The 21,666-nt window shown below is 36.7% G+C and overlaps 1 protein-coding gene across 2 annotated transcripts in view; it reads right to left on the bottom strand.

Annotated features, from left to right (window-relative positions):
• The window catches only part of TGFBRAP1 (transforming growth factor beta receptor associated protein 1), a 36,505-nt gene that overhangs the window by 5,845 nt on the left and 8,994 nt on the right, over positions 1-21,666 (bottom strand). For both annotated transcript variants that reach the window (XM_041468452.1, XM_041468451.1), the window contains exons 3-11: positions 20,327-20,521; positions 19,210-19,364; positions 13,523-13,605; positions 7,558-7,899; positions 6,140-6,197; positions 4,660-4,803; positions 3,546-3,692; positions 2,087-2,246; positions 34-467 (exon numbers count right to left, since the gene is read on the bottom strand). In XM_041468452.1, coding sequence (XP_041324386.1) covers positions 34-467; positions 2,087-2,246; positions 3,546-3,692; positions 4,660-4,803; positions 6,140-6,197; positions 7,558-7,899; positions 13,523-13,605; positions 19,210-19,364; positions 20,327-20,521 — 1,718 coding nt within the window. The remainder of the gene's footprint in view (positions 1-33; positions 468-2,086; positions 2,247-3,545; positions 3,693-4,659; positions 4,804-6,139; positions 6,198-7,557; positions 7,900-13,522; positions 13,606-19,209; positions 19,365-20,326; positions 20,522-21,666) is intronic.

Here is a 21,666-nt window from a genome sequence, read left to right as displayed (position 1 = left end):
GTGCTTTTATTTAAAAACACCCCAGTAACCTACCTTCTCGTGCTTGTAGATTAAGTTTTCAGCTTGTGCTAACCCAAGTGCCACCTGAGTCATTCTTTGTGTGTGAATGCTTTGTCTCACTGCTCCAGCCAGGAAAGGGGAGAGGAGCTGCACTGACCAGCTGTCGGGCACCACCTGCAGAACCAGACCTGCATCAAATTCCGCAGCGTGGTTATTCAGGAGATCCACAGCAGCCATGACGAGCGCACAGTCCGAAGTGCCTGGAGTTAAGTACACTGACAGCAGCATATGGAAAAGCCTCCGCCTGTACTGCAAGTCTCTGTTCTCAGAGTTCCACATGCAGTACTCTTCAGCAGCATGGAAGTCCTTCAACTCATGTACAAGGATATACAAAGCCTTCTCGTGTTCTTCTAGTTTCCCATATAAAATTGCACTCTCCATATGAAGGTCTGTGCCCTGGATTTTGTCTGTTAAATGAGAAAGAAGGCAATATTTGCTCAGTGGAGGAGACAACTGCTCCCTCTGCCAGTCAGTGCGACTATAGAGAAGGCAGATGCTTGTAAGCACAGGAATGCTCAGATGTATATGGAAAGATCTCTAACAAAAGAGCACCACAAAATATGGGAGAAAGAAATTACTAAATAATAGGTAATCAACCACTGTCACTGACACCTTTTAAATTCTATCAGACACTGCTACCACGTACAATGAACTGTAAGATGAAGCCACAATTTTAACCTCTGCTTCTCCCAGTATTATAGGGGGTCACAGAATAAACTCCATTAAAAAACAATAAAAATAAAATAGCATTTCCCTTTGAGAAAAGGACATTACAAACCCTTAATGCAGTTTAAAGTTTAAGTGTCAGTAATAGGCAGGTAGAACAGCAAGTTCATCTGGCATTTCCAAATAAAGTAGAAAATAATCTAATTACTGTAAAGGTGACCATAGGCCTATGTAAAATGCATGGAAATACAATGTTTTTCTCACCAAAATGTTTTCGTTATCAGGGAGGAACACACTAGCTTGCACAGATCTCACTTTCATGTAACGTAAGAATTGTCATGTAAGAAATCCTTTATTTTGGAGCACATGGATTTCAGGAGAATAATCCATTTTGTAACTCTTGCCTTGAAAATTTGTTTAAAAACTGACTAAAAGATGAAAAAGAACAAGAATTTCAATGACTGTGCTCTATTTGCACAGAATCCACCACATAACATTTTGCTGCCTGAAAAGGCATGGAAACATTAAACTTTGGTAAATTATTTTAGTTGCTATTCAGAAATTTTTATTTCCATATACACTGGATTTTTTCCCACTGAATTTCAAAAAATCATTTCACATCTTTCAGTTCAATAACAAGTCACTTCCTTTTCATCCACTATTCCATCATTCTTCAGCCATAATCCTCCATACCTGAGAAGATTTAAACACTTGGCTTGCTTAATTGCATTGTATGTTTGCATTCCACTGGATGAAACATTAAAAGATTATAAGCACCGGCCAAGATTATAAGCACTGACCAAGGAAAATACTTAGCTCAACTGTTGCTTGCCTAATACCAACAGTAACATGTATGTTGCACTTTTCACTTTAAAAGATGCTCATTTATATTTTTATTTAACATGAACCCAAGAATGAGTTTCAGGGTTGTGGGTAACAAGTCCTTGGCAATTAGATTCCTCACAGTTTCACTTCCATTCATTAGAAGCAGACTGCTTAAAAAATGAAGTTGCAGGTCTCTCATTTGCAAAAGGTTGTCATGTCTTGTCATGCAAAAGTTCCATGCTCATCATTAAAAAGAAGGTGACTAATAAGAAAGTTGTATGCAGGTATTTGTTCTGGCCAATTGGTATTTTGTCTCTGGTGCAGTGGCAAACATACCATTGGAGCCAATGGAGACCAAGGACACCATCAACATATATGCTTCCTAAATGAACCTATGTCTGTCAGAAATGCAGCCTATCAAACAAAAACACAGAGAAACCTTAGATCTTTTAGTTTTCTACCCTTGAAAGGACTATGATTTTGTGTCCAGCTGGAAAACACATATATCATTTACAACAGATAACATGCAACCTACCTAAAATAAAGCGAATTCTATAAAGATCAGATTTCTGAAGCAGACTGCGAAGTTTCAACAGCAGTTCAGTTGTTTCTGTACAATTATCTGTGGTCTCAGATTTTAGCTGAAGTATTGCCTCCAAGTACAAGACAGCTAGATGAGTATGGTACTTTTCTTTCTACAGATGAATAGAACAATGTTAGCTCAGTTTACAAATCTCTTGGCCCCAGAAATTATAGTGATGAATATATACTTAATTACATAGAAATGTGTTTTAACTTATTTAATTTGAATTAATCACAAAGTTTTTTGTCCATACAGATAGATAATTAATTCAGAGCAGCATCACTAACTACATTGTAAATACGGAATTCCTCATATTCAGGTATGTTCTTTGACTTTTTCTATTTCTGCAATAAAATCTGACAAAGCCAACAGAGGAAGAATATCACTCTGAAGGCACACTGCTTTTTTTGTTATCTACTATCCAATATTCATCAAAATAAGCTGATGATTTGACTGTTTTAAACATTCCCACTAAATCATTCACGATAACCCAGTAAGTTTTAAAGATCAATTATAACCCAGTTTTTACTAGCAGGTAGATTTAATTGTAAAGTATTTTCGCAAATATTTTACAAGGTGCTGTGTTTAACTCAAAAAGTTTGTTTGGAAATATCCATGACATTAGAGACAAGTACATTCATCAGTCATGGCGTAACACACCTGCAACACCAGTAAGGGAAACCCACGGATCTGATGTGCATTTGAAGAATGTGAATTAGTGCACTGACCATCAGCTCTGCAGAGTTCTTTCACTGTTCATTTCCTTGCTTTATTTCCAGGTTAAAGAACTTCTCCTGTGCTTAAAACGTTTCATATCCAAATACAACACTTGGCTGCTTTTGTGTTGAGCTAAAGCCCCCAAAAGTGTAATACACTGTCACTTAGGACTTGTGAATGCATCTTTTGAGCATTCAAAATCAAGAGTGGTTTGGAATTCTAGTGAGGGGCGCATGGTTTAATTTGATTGTTGATTGTTCAAATCTCTCTAGAAAGACAGAATAAAACATTCTTACTTGTAAAACACTGAATCAGCAATTTTAATATATTGCTGCCACTGTGCAATATGATCAGCCTGATGCTGATCATTTTCTATGATCTTACCAGAAGAAGATTTGAGCCTCATCAAGTGAGTGAAATAGAAAAGTATTCAACAACCAGATGTAACCCCTTAAGTCTGTGGGGACATAAGAAATTGTTTTGCTATCACAAGCACTGAAGAATTCAAAATAATAAAGGTATCCACTCCTCATCTTTTACTTTAATCTTAAAAACACTCCTGCTCTACTCTGAATACATTTGAAAGACTTCATATTATGCCTATTCTTTCCAGACATTACCTGTTTTCAGTCCTGTTGATCATAATCTGCATTCTGAATCCTATGCCTACTTTTAGCATTCCTACAGAACTCACCTGTATTTTTCTTTCCAGTACTAGATGTTCTAGATATTTGACACGTGCTTTAGGATATTTGTTAAGGCAACTGATGATATCATCTGGATTAAAGTTGTTTTTCTCCTGTTCTTCCAAAGGCCTTTTGGTAAAAATCTGTACACCAACCTAGAAAAGAGTTTATTGCATTTGGGAACTTAATTGCAGCTATTTTATTAAATAAATATTTAAAATTATAAAGGAATAGCACTATTGTTAATACATTATTCAGGAAGATAAACACAAAACCTTGCTCAACACCACAGGATTACAATACTCTGTGCTTATCTTGATCTCACTCACTCCTATCTGCATACCTCAATTTGTGGTGTATACATTGTCCAGCCTATAAACCTTGGCTTGGGCACAATTTCCACAAAAAAAAACTGAATACATTTGCACAACAGAACCAGAGACCTCAGACTTCGCAGCAAGAAAGCTTGAATTACAGACCAGAATATTCTAAGTCTTTTCACATGTGATGATACAGACAGAGCAAGAGACTTCTGTAATTACCAAACGCTTAGAAATCTGCCACTGCACAAAATAGCCATGCTGAAATTAATATAAATCAAGGAGTGACGATTTTCAAGAGCACAGACTGTCTGATCAACATCAAACATCCCAGATTTTTTTTTTTTTTTTTTTTTTTTAAATTTTGGCAGGTTGTCTTCTAACAATTAAATTTTTTCTTGAATGGAGGCTATTTATTCCATGTCCCAGTGTACACAGATACTACCCATCCCCTTTAAAATAAAAAGCAGCAGCAACAGCTAACCTGTCAGATGATTTATTTATTTTAAGATTCAAAAATTATCTTACTCAATATGAAGAAAACAGAAGACATGCTGTGTTTTTAATGCTCTAAACTTTGTTTTCAGAATAAAAAGAGGCAATTATCACGACCACCTGCTAATAGAGGAACTTGGATGAATTGAGAAACCTCCAAGTTTTCTTCTGCTGGTCACTATTTAACTGGCATGAAATATTCTGCAAAAGGTCCAATCAGCTACCAAGAAAAGTCAACATTAAGGAAAACCCAAACACCACTGCAGGGAAATACTGATGTTCTGTTAAAAGTGTATCAATCACAAACCTCTTCATTTTTTTGTAAAATCCATTCAGAATACTTCCACACAAGCTCTTGGTCTGAGCAGAATGTAAGGAAGTCTACTATGTAGTCATAGAGATCTGAACGTGTAGAATCTTGAATGTCTCCATCAACTATTTTCACCCATAACTGCAACAAAAACACACAGATTAAAGTGCTTAATACATGTACTAGCTCTTCCAGCTCAAAATTTATGTCAGCTACTAAAAGACTTAGTCCAAGACTTGTGGAGTTAGAAAGAGTTGATGAGAACATCAGCTGCAAGGAACATTGCTGGTCACTCTTGCCATTACACCCTTCTCTTGCATCTGGCATATTCACCAATTCAGACCCCATATCACATGGGCTCTCATTCTGGGAGTGACTAAAGGAGGCACACTAATCACAAAAAAACCTTTTATCAAAAGTCCTTTTTTCCAATGCATGGTATACTTTTCATGTGTTCTGTGTGTGCAAGATAAAAAACAAATTATACAAGCAATTTAGAAAAAAAATTGCTGCTCTGCTTTTCTTTTGTTTTGTCTGAAGAACTACAAGTACCATGTGATATTATTTTTATATGCATTATAATTGGAATTGAAACATGCTACACCTAGCAGACCAGTTTAGCAATAAACCTTGTTTTTTGCAGCATCAAAATTCACCCAAAATTTCTTGCACGTGACAAATGTGTTATTGTTGCCCTTACCTGTTGTCTTCTCAGACCATTATTACTATTTATATAACTGACCTGAATACATCTGATAGGGTTACTGTGATTAATGTGTTCAAAAAGCTGCACAATAAGGCAAACTTAAGATACTGGATATGGTCTGAGACACATCAAGAACATTCTAATTTCTCTAGATGGAGTGTTGCAGACACAAAGGACAGAATTATTTAGTCTGCAGTGTACAGGCCACTACCAGTATTAGTGACATCAGATGGAAGGTCCCCAAAGGGATTTCTAACTCAACTGAAACCCACAGATCTTGCAGAATGTGTTCACTCTTCATCACCAGGTAAGCAAATAAACTCTCAGTTGCTGTTAATGCCTGCCATGAGAATACAATGCTGTTTTGCTGTGTGTATACAAATCAATCAGCACAGGGCATGCTCCTTGAGTCCCATAAATATCTTTTCAAGTGATTGCTTGATTATTTTAGCACTTTTGTCCATCTTTTAGGAGTATAAACATATGTTCTGGTATATACAGTTTTGCTTTAAAAGGATCATACAAGTTGTCAACTTCAGTAAGTTGAAAACTTTAGTTGTCAACTTCAATAAGCTCCTCAGACTTTTCACATCTAGCATATTAATTTATTCAAGGAAGTCAGCATAAGTTTCAAGTTTCTCATAAACACACATACATACACACATATCACAAACTTTTCAAACAGATAAACTAAGACCTCAGATTTTTATCTCAGAGCTAAAATGGTATTTTGGAATGGTTTTCAGATGACACTAAAAGCTTTATTCTAACCTGAAGTGCTGCAGCATCCTGACCATTGTAGTGATACAGGAGACCAAGAGCAAAATACCTGTAAAGAAAGAGAAGATAATATTAACATTGCTAGAACTTTCCCACTAATTTAATTATGGATGATTAGCACAGAGTGCAATGAATAATGGCTTACAATGACATGTACGTGGCCATGTCTACACTTCAACAAGTCTCTGTAGGCTTTTTTTATGAATCAAAGGGGAGAAGTCCTGCCCTAAATGTGTCTCCATCACTCCTGTCCCCAAGACAGTTTCCCCAAGAAAGTTTACCAGATCCAACTTATCCAAGTATGTGCCCAATTAGAAATGTTTCCCATGCTGTTCTGTCAATTTTAGGTACAGACATTACACACATCTCCCAGGAGTTATTCCTCCAATAGTTCATCAGCTGTAGTTAAATAATATTTTATTATGTGTTTGTTTAAAACTCTGTTTTACTATCAGAAACGTTCTTTACTGTGGTATGGAGTCAGGTCAGGCAAAGAAGAGCTTTGTACAGTGCAACTTCAGAGTGCTTTTTGTGTACTCTAAGAAAAATACAGCCAAGTTCTGTAACGGCTTTCCTCACGGAAAAATGTTCTAACATTCATTCAATTCACACTTGCAAAAATCTACCATGCAAACCACACTTACCAATAGTTTTAAAAAAACACCTCAAATAAATGAAATCACCCCAATTATAATCACGACTAAAGGCTTCCTCACTAGTATAGTTGCTACTACTGCACCAGACAGTCCAAAGCTAAAGAAATGAAAACCAAAATAGACATACTGCCTAAGGCGGGAGTTTGTATTTTACACACTTATTATCTAATGTTCCCGGCTTAATGATTAATTCTCTGCCTTCTGGCATTTCTGGTTTGAAATCATTTGCAGTCATCTTAAGGAACCTCTTTTTGGTCAATCAGTGGAACATAGAAAGCTTTCAATTCAGAACTAAGAGCTATTTCCCTGAACAAGCAACTACAATTTTAAAGGCACTAACTGGTTAATAACTTTTTTCCTAAGGCAGTGCATGCTTGAAGGCATCTTTTCATTCTGTCTGTGTACAACTACTGCAGCCATTCCACTCTCCCATTATCTCAAGGGCAAACATTTAACTTTTTTCTCCCAGACTTGTATCAGTTCTTTATTTTTGTGTTGGATACAGAAACTTTCACATTGAATTCTGCATTTCCCAGGATAAGACAATGCATTTCCTTTACCTTAGACTGTCAAGTAATAGCTTTTCACCAACATTTAAAAATGCTAACAATGTTAATTCAGACTGAGTTGTCTTTTGGACAAGTGTAAGCACAGGAACTACAGGTACTCAAACATATTGTTCGATAAGCCAAGAGCATCTAAGGCAATTTTCCCTCTGGTCTAGAAGGTGCTATAATAAAAAAATCCACTTACTTTTTGTGTTTTTCCAGCCAGGCAGCACTATCTGTTAAAAGACAGAAGTTCTCTGAAACTAGGAGATCCAGCAGGCTTTCATGATTTGCCTCTGCATACAGTTTGAGTAAAGCAGTGTCAATATCCTCCTTGTAGCCGTTTGCAACCTCAGTGCTGCGGACTTCATTCAAGTAACTCATGAGGAATCGTTTGCATTTTGTCATCTTCTCCTGGTCCCCTTGGGTCAGCTGGTTCAGGTCGGCATACTCGTGCAGAGGGGGATGAGTCCGGATAAATGAAGAGGAAGTAGGCAACAGGAAGGGGTACAGAGAGATCAGCTCCCGGACATCAAGCTGGCCGCTTCTGCAATTACAGTGTCAAACTAGATGAAGCAAAAAGAAAGAAAAAGTATACATAGGCACAAAAAAAAAAGTGTGCTCATATATGCTTAGAGTCGGGACACTAACATGTAGGCAGTTTCTGGAATATTTTTTGCTATATTTTTATCATTCTTCCTCCTCTAGACATTGAAAGCTCTGAGAATTCAGAGACTGGACAGCCTTTTGTTTTTAAGCTTCCACAGCTGTTCTCTGGCATATACAAAAATCAGCTGAACAGCCCTACAGCAGTCCTAGGACTGCCCTAGACTTCATTCATACATTATGGGAGCTAGTCTTCTATTGGCAGAAAAAAAAAAAAAAAAGGCAAAAGAGAATCCTTTTAGGCAAGCCACAAAGATTGTGCCAGTGTAATTCTGGCGAAAACAGCAACTTCCTGTACAAAACTAAAGCTTTCACAACATGTGTTAGCATGATGAAAACATTCTCTCCAACCCTGAAATGCACCAGATTCCTCACTTGGCTCTCTTCTTACAGAAGTTCTGTAAGCAAACCACACATACTGATTATGCATCCATTTAACCCATAAGTCTGTTGTACAGGTACAGACCTTGGGTGTACATCTATGGAGGCTCCTCTGGAGTGGCTTTTCCACTTTGGTGTGAAGGATACCCTATACTTTTATTCAGCAGCAAGTTGTAACACAGATATGCCACACAAAACGTTTTTCTTTCAGCCTAGATTGAAATTCCTCAAGCTTTTAAAGAATGCATGTTGAGACAGAAGAATTTTTCTTTTCACACATGGCAAACAATCCCTAATTTTCACAGCTACAGTGAACCCTCTTTCCAGGCCTTGCTTTAGAAGAACAGCAAGACATCAGGATATTTTATAGTATTTTATTTCACTATCAAAGTTTTTATTCAGAATTCATGTTTAGATATTAATGTTACTGAAGTGCAGGAAATACTGTTGTTGAAAAAAGAAATCAAAATGAACTTGACAGTTCTCTAAAAGAAACCCTGTTTATTCTGTTGCAAATAGAACTTTTAAAAAATAATTCTCATCTCCCTGGTGATCAGCAAACTCAGACTTTCTCTTCACAACTTTGATTGGAACAAATTCCAAAAAGAAACAAATGTAACACAGAACTAGAAAAGCAGCACATTTCTACAGGCAATAAAGTGTGAAAGGTCATCATAAACAGGCTCATCCTTTCACTACAGGCATGCCCTGCATCATTCACTTCTTGCCAGAGACACTATTCCAAAACCATCCAGGAAATATGAACTAGTAGGAGCCATCACCATGACAATCCCCATTTAGAACTTTTCTTTCAAGTTACTACAGTGCTTTGGCTACAAAAATCTACACCAGAAGAAGGAAATTCTGGGAGAAAGCAGCAACAGCAAATTTAAAAGCAGCATCCTCTCTTCTAGAACCTAGTGAGTGCAAAGCACAGGAGTAGCAACACAGACAATAGAGAAGAACCACAACAGACAATTGGGAAGCATTCCCTTGAAGAGAAGCTTGAACAGCAGGTTTTCCCAGTTGCTATAGAGAACTCCTACTGCCTAAAGCCCACCTCTACACTACAAAGACCCACCTCTAACAGAAGGTAAAGCATTCGGGTCTACTTTTCAGATTTCTGCAGCTGAAATTTCTGTTAATCCTTCTTTTGGGATTTGGCTTTGAAATTCTTAGATCTACATTATGATAAGAGGTAGAATAACCCAGAAGTAGTAAGTTCTGGCAGTGGCATGACCTGATGGTTCCAAGAATATTTGAGCTTTCAGTATGAACTTATCACAGTAACCTGATTGCAGCTTTAGCTACCGCAACTACTCTGAAATTTCAAGTCCTGAGATTAAATATATTATATGAGATGCATTACACTAGAAAATTAATTTCTATTATTTGAAAGAAAGAGATTTGAAGAAAGAGATTTTTTTTCCCTCCAATCCAAACAAATCTTCCCTGATTTGTTTTAGAACAAAAGGCAACCCATAATTAGACTAATATCCACAGGCTGCTCAAAATTTTTGCAGAAAAAAGGAGTCTTAATTAATCTGGAGAAATTAAAATATAAACATCAATTCCCTTGCTAGCTATGCTGTCAAGTATTTGGAGATGGCCCTAAGCTTGAACTGGAGACTATGACCATTGAAATACATGATGTTAAAAAATGTTATATTTAATATGCCACTTTTAATAAGTTTCAAAACATTTTCCAACTTCTACAGTAGCTTCTGAGTCCTTTCATCTTACCATCCAAGATGGTAAGATGAGGAAGCAGCCAGCTACCTTACCTCTGACTTCACAGATTCTGGCCTCAATGATGATCTGTTTCCAAAAGGAGAATCCAATTTAAACTTTGGCTAGCCCAGAGCCTGAGCTGTGAATCACCTGTGTCTCCCTGAGCAGGTCTGACTCAACCTCAGCTGTACAGTTTTGTTCTCCCCACAGCAATGGTAAGCAGTAATCAAGCAGCCTCCTTAAAAGCACCACATCATCCCCGGGCTTCTTCAGAAAAATACCAAATACTAAACAATGACCCCACCTGCACAAATGGCTAACATTCAGCTCAAGCTTATGGCCCCTGGGATTTGTGGACGTCTTGGGGATCTTTCCAACACATCTGGACAAAACTCTTTTAGAGCAGCTACAAAGGACTTCATCTCTTTTGAAAAACATGTCTGAGCCTTCAGCTTCTAGCACTTCAGGCTCAGTAAAGCACAGATAGGAACTTATCACGCAGTAGAAAACAAACTCTTGAAACATCAGTGTTGTGAGAAAACTTCCCTTTATGCAATTCTGCATTAGGCTTCATATATATAAACAATGTAACAAGAAGAATCTATAAGTTTTCAGGAAACTTAGGCCTGAATTCAGACCCTTGTACCTACAGGTATCAGAGATGCCAAAGAAGTCTACAGTGGTAACTGTTTTGCCTAAATCCTACTGGCTGTATTGGAAGCCTGTATTCTTGAATCACATTTAAGATGCAAAACCCACATCATTCCTACTTTTTATTTCTTCAGGTACAAGTACCAGCAATTTCTTTAACCTTTTCAGTGTACCAGAATTCTCTCTATAGGCTTTCCAAGGTTAGAAATACTGTGCAAAGAGTTAACATTCTTATATGTTTAAAAGAGTAAAGTTTAGAAACGTTCCAGTATCCAGTGGGTCAGAAGGCAAGCAATATCTAACCAGTAAATACTGAAGAGAACTGGTTTCCCTATGACAGCTGCCAAACATCTCAGTAAGGCATGGAAAATTCAGCAAATGACCTCCTAAAAAGCACTGTTTGTTAACCCTAATGATAGCAACATGAAATAGCATAACTATAAATCACAACTACCTAACACAATCACAATCCTGTTATTGCTTATAACAGAATTTGTCAGACCAAAAAAGCCCTACTGTTATTTCTCACTCAGTTTTAAGGCTAATGAATCTAGCTGAAGAAAATGATCCTCTTTATGTTGAACTATTTGAGTTTCAATAAAACTACCACACTCTTCCTTTTTGTCAACCTTCTTCAGTATTCAGAAGCATCAGCATTAACCATGAGGAACTTGGAAAATGATTTCTCTTAAAAGTTCCAGTCTTTAAGAACTATGAATTTAAGCATAAGATAGAACTGTTTCTTGACAAGGTTATCCAAGAAGGGTAATGCAAGAAAATGAAGACCTTTAATCCAATATAATTGCCCCTGCTAAGCTGTAACTGGCAGATATTTTCCAAGTAGTGAGACAACCTCGCTTTATATTTAGCCAGAAGCAGGACCACATATCAAATCAAGATCTGAGGTACTGTGGCTACCCTGTTTCACTGCTTAACACCCTCTTTCCTCAGATAGGTACCAAGTTTCCCTTTGACATTAAGATTGAAGTGAATTCTAAAACAAGGTTGAAACATCTGCAGAGCAACACACCGGGATGGGAGGAAGTGTTTTCACAGACTGCCACTCTCCCATTTTGCCTGTGAGCATCAGTAAGTTTAAAATGAACAAGATTGATTGAGACTGTATCAGGGCACATGCAGCTGTTACTCTAACTCAGTGTGCCCACCAGGGCTGAAAATCAAGGAACCTGATTACCATAGCAAGTTTTTTCAGTCACCAAAATACTCTGCTTAGCTTATGTATGGCTGGACAGAAGAAAAGCACAGAAACATACTCTGGCTTTCTTCCCTAAGCAGACATCAGCAATTCATTCATCAGCAGAACTGTTGTTCTTCTTTGGAGTTGCAGCTTTTAGAGGAAGGGAACACCCTGGGATGCTGCCTGAGCTGCAAAATTTGTGGCTGGCCAGCACATTTTCTCATGAAGCATGTTTGTTTCTATGGAGGAACTCCCACAATTCTGTTCATTAAAGCTTATTTGTCAGATGGACTGATAGCTGGATAGAGGATACATAAGCAAATCTGGTTCCTTCCACAAGGTGGTAGAACCCCTCACAGGATACATTTCCCTGTTTTCACTGCTCTTAAAATATTCCTAACTATGCCCCACTTGTACTTCTGCTTCAGATACACAACCCAGAGGTCAGATACACAAGTGTCTGAAAGATAAGGGTGGAGAAACACTGCAAGTTTCTCACTAAAGACAACAATTACTAGCTGATAGAGGAAGTGGTTGTGGCCAGAAAAAATTGTCTGTAAATGCTGCTCAGGCCTTTCCTGTCATTCCCTCATCTTCACTCAGTGTACACTACTCATCCAAACCCAGTGTCTCTCATTATACTGGTGAACAGGAAGTAAAATGGCAAAGTCTCTCACCAACAGCAGCATTCCTCAAAGCTTTACGTTCCTCAATGTGTTTCCATATATCCAAGGACAACTTTTTTCCCTATACTGTAAATATGCTTACAGTATACTAAAAATTGTCTAACCTTAATCCTATTCCATAGACTCTAAACTGATTTAAAGTGAATTTCAGCAGATAACAAGGAGAGTTATTTTTTGTGGTCAGCATGCATTCCACTAACTACAGACAGTGCTGCATCACAGGATGAGGCATGGCTAGCAGAAATGAAATTATCAGGTAGAATAAAGATAACAAGAAGCATTTTCTGAATGAAAGTGGAATATCAAGGTCAATTTATAAACAAGTGACTGCTGAAATGGCTAAATCAGCAAGGTTAGTACAGACTTCAAGTACAAATCTGTCTTCTGGAAAAGGTCTAACAGAACAAGTGGTAAAGCAAATTCAGTATCAACATCCTCATAAAAAATAGTGCAATTGTGTCAATAATATTTCAATTGTAACTAATGCTTAAGTTATACCTTTTGTTAAAAGTATTAAAAAAAAAGAACAAAGCAATGTTCATGCTGTAAATCATAGCACAGACTAGGTGATAAAGCCTTGACCTTCATGGGCATAAAGCAAAAAAAATCTCCATACATACAACACTCAGTGCTTAATGCTACTATCTGTTAGCATCCCAAAAAATACCAGTTGCATTAACTCTTCAGCTAAAAAGTTGTTTCAACATTACTCTGTTCTTAACCCCAAGAAAACCATTTTATTACAGTGAACTCGCATCTGCATCAAAAAACATTCAAGCAACTAAGTTTCTCAAAATAAGAACACTAACTTCTTATTTAAAGAAGGTAAATTATTAAATTTCTTGTCACACAATTACCTGAAGAGTTCTTTTGCTTCAAGGAACTGAAGCTGTGCAAACTGTATAAAACCTGCTTGCTGCAGGATTCGTTTGTACATTACCTATAAAAAAGAAGGAGGGGGAAAAAAAGTTTTATTATATTTGTATTTATGTACTAGTTACTAGTGCAATACTAGTTACTATTGGTAGTTACTACTGCAATAGCTACCTGCCAAAAAACACCAAACAAATCATCTTCAGCCACATCTGACAAGTCACGAGCAAAATAAACCTTGATCCTCTACATTTTAAATTATGTACCTGAATATATTGAATCTGCTGCCCAGACTAATTTCTTACACAAATGTGTGTGAGCACAACACTGCTCATGAGTACTTACTAAAATCAAAGTCAACAAACAGCAAGTTTGAGTTTTCTTGTTCAAATTATGACTTATCTGACATCACACTGACTTGCCTCAGGTTTTTTGTGTTATTTGCAAACATAAAAGCCAGTGGTTATCTTTGAAGTTCCCCATGATTCAGTAAGCACAAAAAATAAAGATGGTCCCACTTGACCACACACAGCCACTTCCTTCCTGTCCCACCTCTCTGTGCAAACTGCTGGCAACTCTCATAGTCTCATCCTCAGCTGATGGCCATATTTTTGACTTTCTGCCGGTTTTGCTACTTTGATTTTTTTTTTTTTTAAATAAAATATTCTTCAAAAAAAACCTCAACCTATCCAATATGTGGTACATTATGCAATGTACCATAAAAATATGGTTAAAGACCAACTAAATCATAGTATAGAAAGTTATGTTATCAAACTTTACTGTTAAGGTCACACCTAGACAAAAAAAAGTGTTTAAATGAAGCTCAGTAGAAAGAGAACTACTTTAAATGATAGGTAGTTATTAAATCTGAATGGTCAACCAACTACCAGTTACAAGATTAAATTAAATCCTTGTGCTCAGAATATTTCCAACAGCAAAAGAGAAGTACTAAAAGCAAGGAACCTAAACTGTGCTCGGCAGAGCATTCCCATTCGTGACAGCACTGGTACTTTGGCAAATACACCCAGCTACCTACTCATGTCCTCAGTTTTTCCCTTCAATTTGCTCATGAATACACAGCTTTGTAATGTTTCACACTGTTACTAATATCAGACTTAAAAAAACATTTTCAGTAAAAACTTCCCAGAGAAACTACAATACAATAGGAACGTATTCCAGGAAGGAATTGCTGAAGAGCACCAGGTCTCAAGTACAGTGGACTGATGCTCTGATTGATGATTTTTCACCTTGATAAAGGTTATGGATTTACCAACAGAAAAGCTTGGCTTCAGTCCACTTAGTCTGTGCATAGCTTACTAATGGTTTATGTAATGGAAATACTTAATCTCTGTTGTTAGCAAGTCTCTAAAATGCTTTGTAAGGTTGTGGTTCTTTTCTTGCCTCCCTAGTATATGGGAGAAAAGGGGAAACAAAGTAATGTTATCAGGCACAGTTTTTCAGACAAATATTACAATATAAAATTAAACAAACAATACCTCATGACATCTTTATATAAACTAATGCTTTCTATTCAATGTAATGATTAAAAATAGAGTTAACAAAAGCTAAAAGAGGATTTAATTAAAGCTATGAAGTAAAACTTCTTTAGCGGATTGACTCACAAAATATCCAGAATATTTTGGATTTCTGACAGTGTTATTACACCAATACACAGTAATCTGTGAACCAATGAATACCTACCTGGTCACCTTCCTAATGACACTGCTGAAGGATTAAGTTCCGCAAATATTTGCATCTCATGGCAGCAGAAAAATGTTAAAATCCAGCCTGACTTTCCAGGGAAAGACTTCTCACCCCACTAGCTAGTATCAAAAATAGATCGGCTGGTGTTTCCCCCCCCCCAAAGCCTGTTTTCAATTTTTGCAATAGAGTGATCACTAAAATTTACATATTTAGTCAATTATGATTTTGTAATAAAGTTTGAATTAATTTCACTGAAGCACTGCTTGAATTGCAGAGCTAGTCTGTACAGCATCTTTTTAACAAAAAGTGGAAAAGAGTTCATTGATAGTATAACTATAGGCTGAAGGAAGCAGTTTTAAATTTCAACTAATAAAGTGGTATTCACTTTTATTTAAATGTTGCTATTTCTTCAATTCCCCCTTAAAGACATGCAACAAAAAATTGTAGAATATCTACAGACAGACACTTTCTGAACTTTTTAAAGATGCAATGATGAGATAGGCAACACCCAGGTAGATTTTTAACTGACAATATAAACACTAGATATTAAGATGTCCTAGGGTAAAGATTATGGAGGAGAACAGAGCAGATTATGGAAAATCCAATATTCCCTTTCTCACAGATTTTTAAGAATGGGCTAGACCTACATGTCAAACACACACAGTTAAATTCTGTTTATGACAGAAAAAGACCTTCAGTTCTTCCAGATCATTTGGTCAGATCTGGAACAGGCTTCTTTTAAAAAGGTACTATTAATCAAAATTCAACACATTGCTTAGTCCTTTATAATTTCTGAAGAACCACCACAGGACTTGCAATTCTTTGGGCAAATTCTGCACTGTTGACTAAATTCACATCAAAACCAGTAGCTACAAAAACATGACATAAGATTTGTATTAATTCACATCTGAAAAAGCAATAGGAAAAAAAGATGACTGCTGAAGCTGTGATTGCTGTAGTGAAGTCTTAATTCTCTCAACTGCTAAAAAAATCCTTTCTAAAATGGTCAGAATTACCAACTACATTGTCCAAAGGAATTTTTCTAGAAAGCCACTTTGTCTTTTGGTCAGATTTGGGTGCAGTTAATATGTTTTTTAAACTAAAAAGAATTAGGAAGAAAAAAAAAAAAAAGAGAGAGATACCTATGCAAGATGTGTGTCAATCTAACCAAGGTCTTCACTACCATCAACCATGATTTCTGCAAACGTCAGCTGTCCTGAAAAATTAATAAGTAGTATTCAGTCATTTCATGGTAGCATGGTAGAAAGGCCTTTGTATTCTATCAAAAATTATATCCAGCAGAGATATCCATCTCCTTGGAGCACTTTTGCTTAGCATTTTTTACCTAGCAGGAATTCCTGATGCTCAAAAACAAAGAAATTTTCATTCGTTACGGCAGAGCTAAATTTGAAGTCTGCGGGAACCACAAGTCAAATAACAGGTTAGAGCTTCTAAGGCATGACCTGCTACTTTTCAATAACTAAATATCGACTGTACAAATAATTCTGAGAGTAGAGTACTTCATTGCTGCTATTCCACCACCATTCTGCATTACCAGCATGCATACACATATGTTTATGCTGCTATACAGAGGGAGAACATGCCCCCATGCATGCATGCAGTGACAAAGTACTGAACTGTAGGGAAAAAAATCCCACGTCCTCAAGATCTGCCCTGCAGTGCCCTGGGTTCAAGTGACACATAAGATGGCATCAGCCATTGAAAACTGCATCATGTGACAAAGGGAACACTATACTTCATGAACCACACAATAATAATCACTGTCATATATGGATAGATTATAGTGGTTGGATCAAGTGCCTTGACAACAACCCTATGCTCTCCATCCTACTACTATTAGGAAATGGCAAAATAAGGCCTCTGAAGTGTGAACTGCTCAGGATTCAGTAATGCTTGCAAATAGATACCAGAAGATACCTATTAGAAAATACCAATTTTCTAATAGATATGATAGCTGAGGATAGCTCTCAAAAAGGAGTTATAAATGAGTGCTGTGTGGTCAGTTAAAGTATGTCAAAGAAATGTTGCAAAAACACATACATAAGATGTGCAATTTGGTTGAATTCCATCAGACTTACATTACACAAGACTGATGTGTCTGTAACGACAATATCAGAGTATCAGAGTCCCTTAGAAAGCAAACTCAACATGTTACATTTCCAGCTACAGACAAGCTCTGAAAAACTGAAGTAATGTCTCAACAACTAGACCAAATTGAGTCACTTTAGTAGGAGTCAGTGGGAAACTCCATCAATTCAAGAATTTGATAACTGGTTAATATCAATTTGCAAATATACCCCAGAAAAAGAACAGCTATTTTGCTTGCAAGTACTATGTTTTCTGGTTTTCAGCTGTAGCATTGAGTTAAAATAACTGAACACCCTTAAAAGCACACTAAGTTAGAAAGAACTTAAAATATTCTAGGAAACTAATTTCAGGAAGATCAACCCTGCACACTTAAGATATTTGTGAAAAGAAAGTAATGTATTTTAAAGGCTGAAAAATTCTTAATGCAAGAAAACTGATGAGAAATGAGATTCTACATAATGTATTTTAGATAATGAATTGTAGTTCATCCAGTGGCAAAACACAGAAAGTCATTCCCACACTAAACCTACATGAACTGTAAAGAAATAATTGGAAAATGATAGGTCATCACACATAGAAGACATTGATTAGATTATGCATCCTGCCCTCACAGCAAGATTTTTGTTTGCTTCTTTAAACAGATTGGAAGGATAAAGCAGGAAGTGAAGATGCAAAGCAAAACATGCTGGAAACTGAACTCTGTATCTGCCTAAATACTTTCAAGCTGCAAGTACTTTCAGGTATTTGGACCTTCACAAAAGGATGGAAACCTTTTTTCGATGAGCTTTTTAGTTCCAGCAGTCTCCCAGCTGGTCATTTAAGAGAGGAGTTAAGGATCAAAATGAAAGCTGATACAAGTTTCATTTAATGATTGCCTTTTGGGCCTTGACTGAAACTGAGATGAAAAGGAATTAGAAGCTTCTTGAAATTTAAAAACAAAAAAGATCCTGACAGCCAGAATAGTTTTGAACCATTGCAATCCTGTATCTTCCAGAGTCATGTATACCTTCCTAAACAAACCAAAAGTAACACAACTGTTTTAATGGCAACAAAATGCTCCAAAGTATATTTAAAAAAAAGGAAAACCACAGATTTTCTGCAGGTTACAGATCAAATTTGCTTTTACAATCGGAAAGAAACTAAGTCAAATATTCATTCACCTACTCCATGAGTAGAGATGTCATGTTGCTTTTTACAAGTCCCTAAATAGGAGAAAATACAGTAGAATATGTACAGCAATTTAAATCAGGAGTAGAAGGGAATGAGTATAAATCTTTAATCAACACTGTAATCAAAGAGTTAAAGACACTGTGCCACACAAAAACCTTTAAATCTGAGTTACACAGGAGTACAAGCACGACTTGTAAGAGCTTGGAAGTAAGATGCATTTGCTTAAGATTTCCCATCACTTAACTTTGAAGATAAGTGCTACTGTGGAGTTTAGGATACAGTGAGAATCTTCCATAAAAAAAGTAAAATTTCAAAATTCTAATTTGAAATATAGATTTTTAAACAGCAATAGCAAATAATAATTGAATCTAGTACCAAAGAAGCATTAATTGGATTTTCTGCCACTAGATTTCTGATTTTGCTTTGTTTTCAATTCTCTCAAGTTACACAGTTGAAAAAATTCAACAAAACCCCAGAACAACAGCATTCAACCCTGCCAAAGTCACAGCTTCTGCAAGTACAAAACAATTTAGCAGAATACCTATTTCCTAAGGCTGAAATCAGAAAAGGTATTACAACTTCTCCACAATGTAAATTCCTTCCACACATTCTCCAATCACTTGACCAATGGAATACATGCCCCTACTGTGAAATTTCTGTTTTCATGAAAATTAAAGGAAGGACAAACCTGAAATTTCTCTTTTGGAATATTCCTTCGAGCTCCTTTTGCTAGAACAAGGGCTTCTTCCACTCTGTGGCTAGCTAGAAGATCCTGAATCTGTTTTTCCAAAGGTAGTGGCACCAAGATATATACACCCTTGTTAGTAGCAACAATCACCTTTCCTGGACAGAACAAACAGATATATTCAATTTACAGCCTCTGCAGGAAAAAGCAATTTCAAAAATAAGCTTTAAAATATACAATTCAAGATACAAGAACCTAAACAGGGTTAAAGTCCCAAAAGCGACCTCTGCTGCTACCACATTTACTCGATAGTACCATTTACCTATGAATTCCACCTCAGAATTACAGAGATATTGGTAAATTTATTTAGTTACAGCAGATGTTGCTCCACTCGAAGTAAGAGAAATTGGCTAGAGTCACTCATGGTGAACTAAGCTGGTGAGGCCACTGAAGTTATTGTCCAGATTCCAGAGAGTAGGAACTTTTAAGTAACAGGTATTTCCCCAGGCTTATATTTGAAAATTTTAAGCCATACATCAAATCTAGCAAGAAATATACAGTTCACAGTGCTAGAGTTTGTAGCTTTTCTGGAAAAAAAAATAGTAGCATAGTATATTCCACACTTAAGAGTTTTCAACTGAAGAACAGATCACGAGAAATTTTTGCATTTTTTTGGTTAACAATTCTATGTGAAAGATCCAATTTTAAACCTCTTACACAGATATTTTAAAAATTATTTTTCTTTTGTATTCCTTTCTAATATGTAAGAATTTTGTCAGGATAGTCAATGGACAAATACCTGTAGATCACAATTACTGAGTTGTAGCATTAAATTAACATTGCTCCTTTGAAAGAAATAATCAAGTTTCAAGAAAAAGTTCTAACTCCATAGGCTCCTACCCAACAATTAACTTGACAATTACAGCACATTTAATGAGCATACACTTTGCTAGAAGTGCGAAATTTTGAATTACTGAAGTCTGCAAGGAATCTAATGAGGAAAGCACTTGCAACAAAAGTTTCAACATTCAACACTTCTTATATACTTTGTTTAAAAAACAAACCCAAGTGACTTCAGTGTTCCAGAGTTACTGATGCAACAAAGTGTCCTTTTTAATACCTTCAAAGTCCTGTAGAATGTGACCTTCTTTAAAAGGCAGGGTTTGCTTTTGCTGCTGGTCCAGCATGCTGTGCACCGTAATGAACTCATCATCAAGAGCAACCACGTAAGGAAAGCACAAAGCTGCCCCAATCACGTTCTCTGACCAGTGCACTGGGGCACGCTGTGAAATCCCATCTACAGTAGCAAACATGCCTAGAAAAAGGGAAAGACAAAGCCTGAGGCTCATGCTAGTTGAGGATTGAAGACTGTTGCTTTCCCAACACAAAGCAGGCTACCAAGGTACAACAGTGGAAAGTCTCAGAGCAGGTGCAGTATCAAGGCAGCGTGATGACAACACATCACACCTCCCTGGACCTAACAGAGATGTTGGTTAATTCAGTTCAATTTTTTTTTTTTTCCATTCTTCTTCAGCAAAGGAAGAGACAATGCCAAAAACAGATAGGAGATGAATACTGAAACAAACTAACAGGAATTATTCAAGTTTAGTAAATTTAAGAGCTTTCTTAAAGGAATTATGCCATGCAGTTTGAATTCATACCAGAACAGTAACACTTGTTGAGACCCAGCTTTTAAACAATCTTACCTTAGTGGGAGCAGCAGACCTGCACCACCTGACCTATCTGGCAATGCAGATGTGCTTGTTCTTGTCGTGTCCAATGACTACAGAGCATTTTAGTGGACACAATAGTTTACTTACACTTTTTCACTTTTGCTACAGCCAACCTTTTCACAGAACAAGGACCCAGCTCCTTGGGGTGAGTCACTTCCTGTGAAGCATCTGCATTTTCAATCATTTGAAACAATGCAGAGGCTGTGTATAAAGCAGCACAAAGTAAAGACTTCCTATTATTACAGTGATAACTCTTATGTTGTCTTCAGAATAACCAGATTAAACTTCAGTTAATTTGCAGGGTGTTTTTTTGTCATTCCCTTTCCTCATGTCTATTCTGTCCTCCATTCTTCTCCTAGCTTATTAAATTTTTACATTGGTTTAGGACCACATGCCACTGGTTCTATTCATTCTACTTGATATTCCCCAATTCTGAGACATAAATTGAAGAGAAATTTCAGTCACAATTTTCAGGCCCAGTTCTATAAATATTTACCAGCACAGTGTAAACTTCTGTTCTGAATATGAGTTCATACCCCTTAAACCAAGAATTCTCAGGCCATTAAAAAGAATGCCCATAAAAATTGATCTTTGGCAGCAGTGAGCCACTTGACAGCTGGCAGAATAAGTCTGAGCTCTAAAGAACAGAAGAGATTAAAAGATTATGTTATTCAATTTACAAAATCTCTTCCAAACACAGGATAATGAGGCAAGGCGAGCTGGGTAC

The sequence above is a fragment of the Pyrgilauda ruficollis genome, unplaced genomic scaffold (assembly GCF_017590135.1).
Source record: "Pyrgilauda ruficollis isolate IOZ18807 unplaced genomic scaffold, ASM1759013v1 scaffold22, whole genome shotgun sequence".
In the NCBI taxonomy this organism is placed as follows: domain Eukaryota; kingdom Metazoa; phylum Chordata; class Aves; order Passeriformes; family Passeridae; genus Pyrgilauda; species Pyrgilauda ruficollis.
Note: the sequence above shows the minus strand (reverse complement) of the source record. Positions and strands in the feature narration are given on the sequence as shown.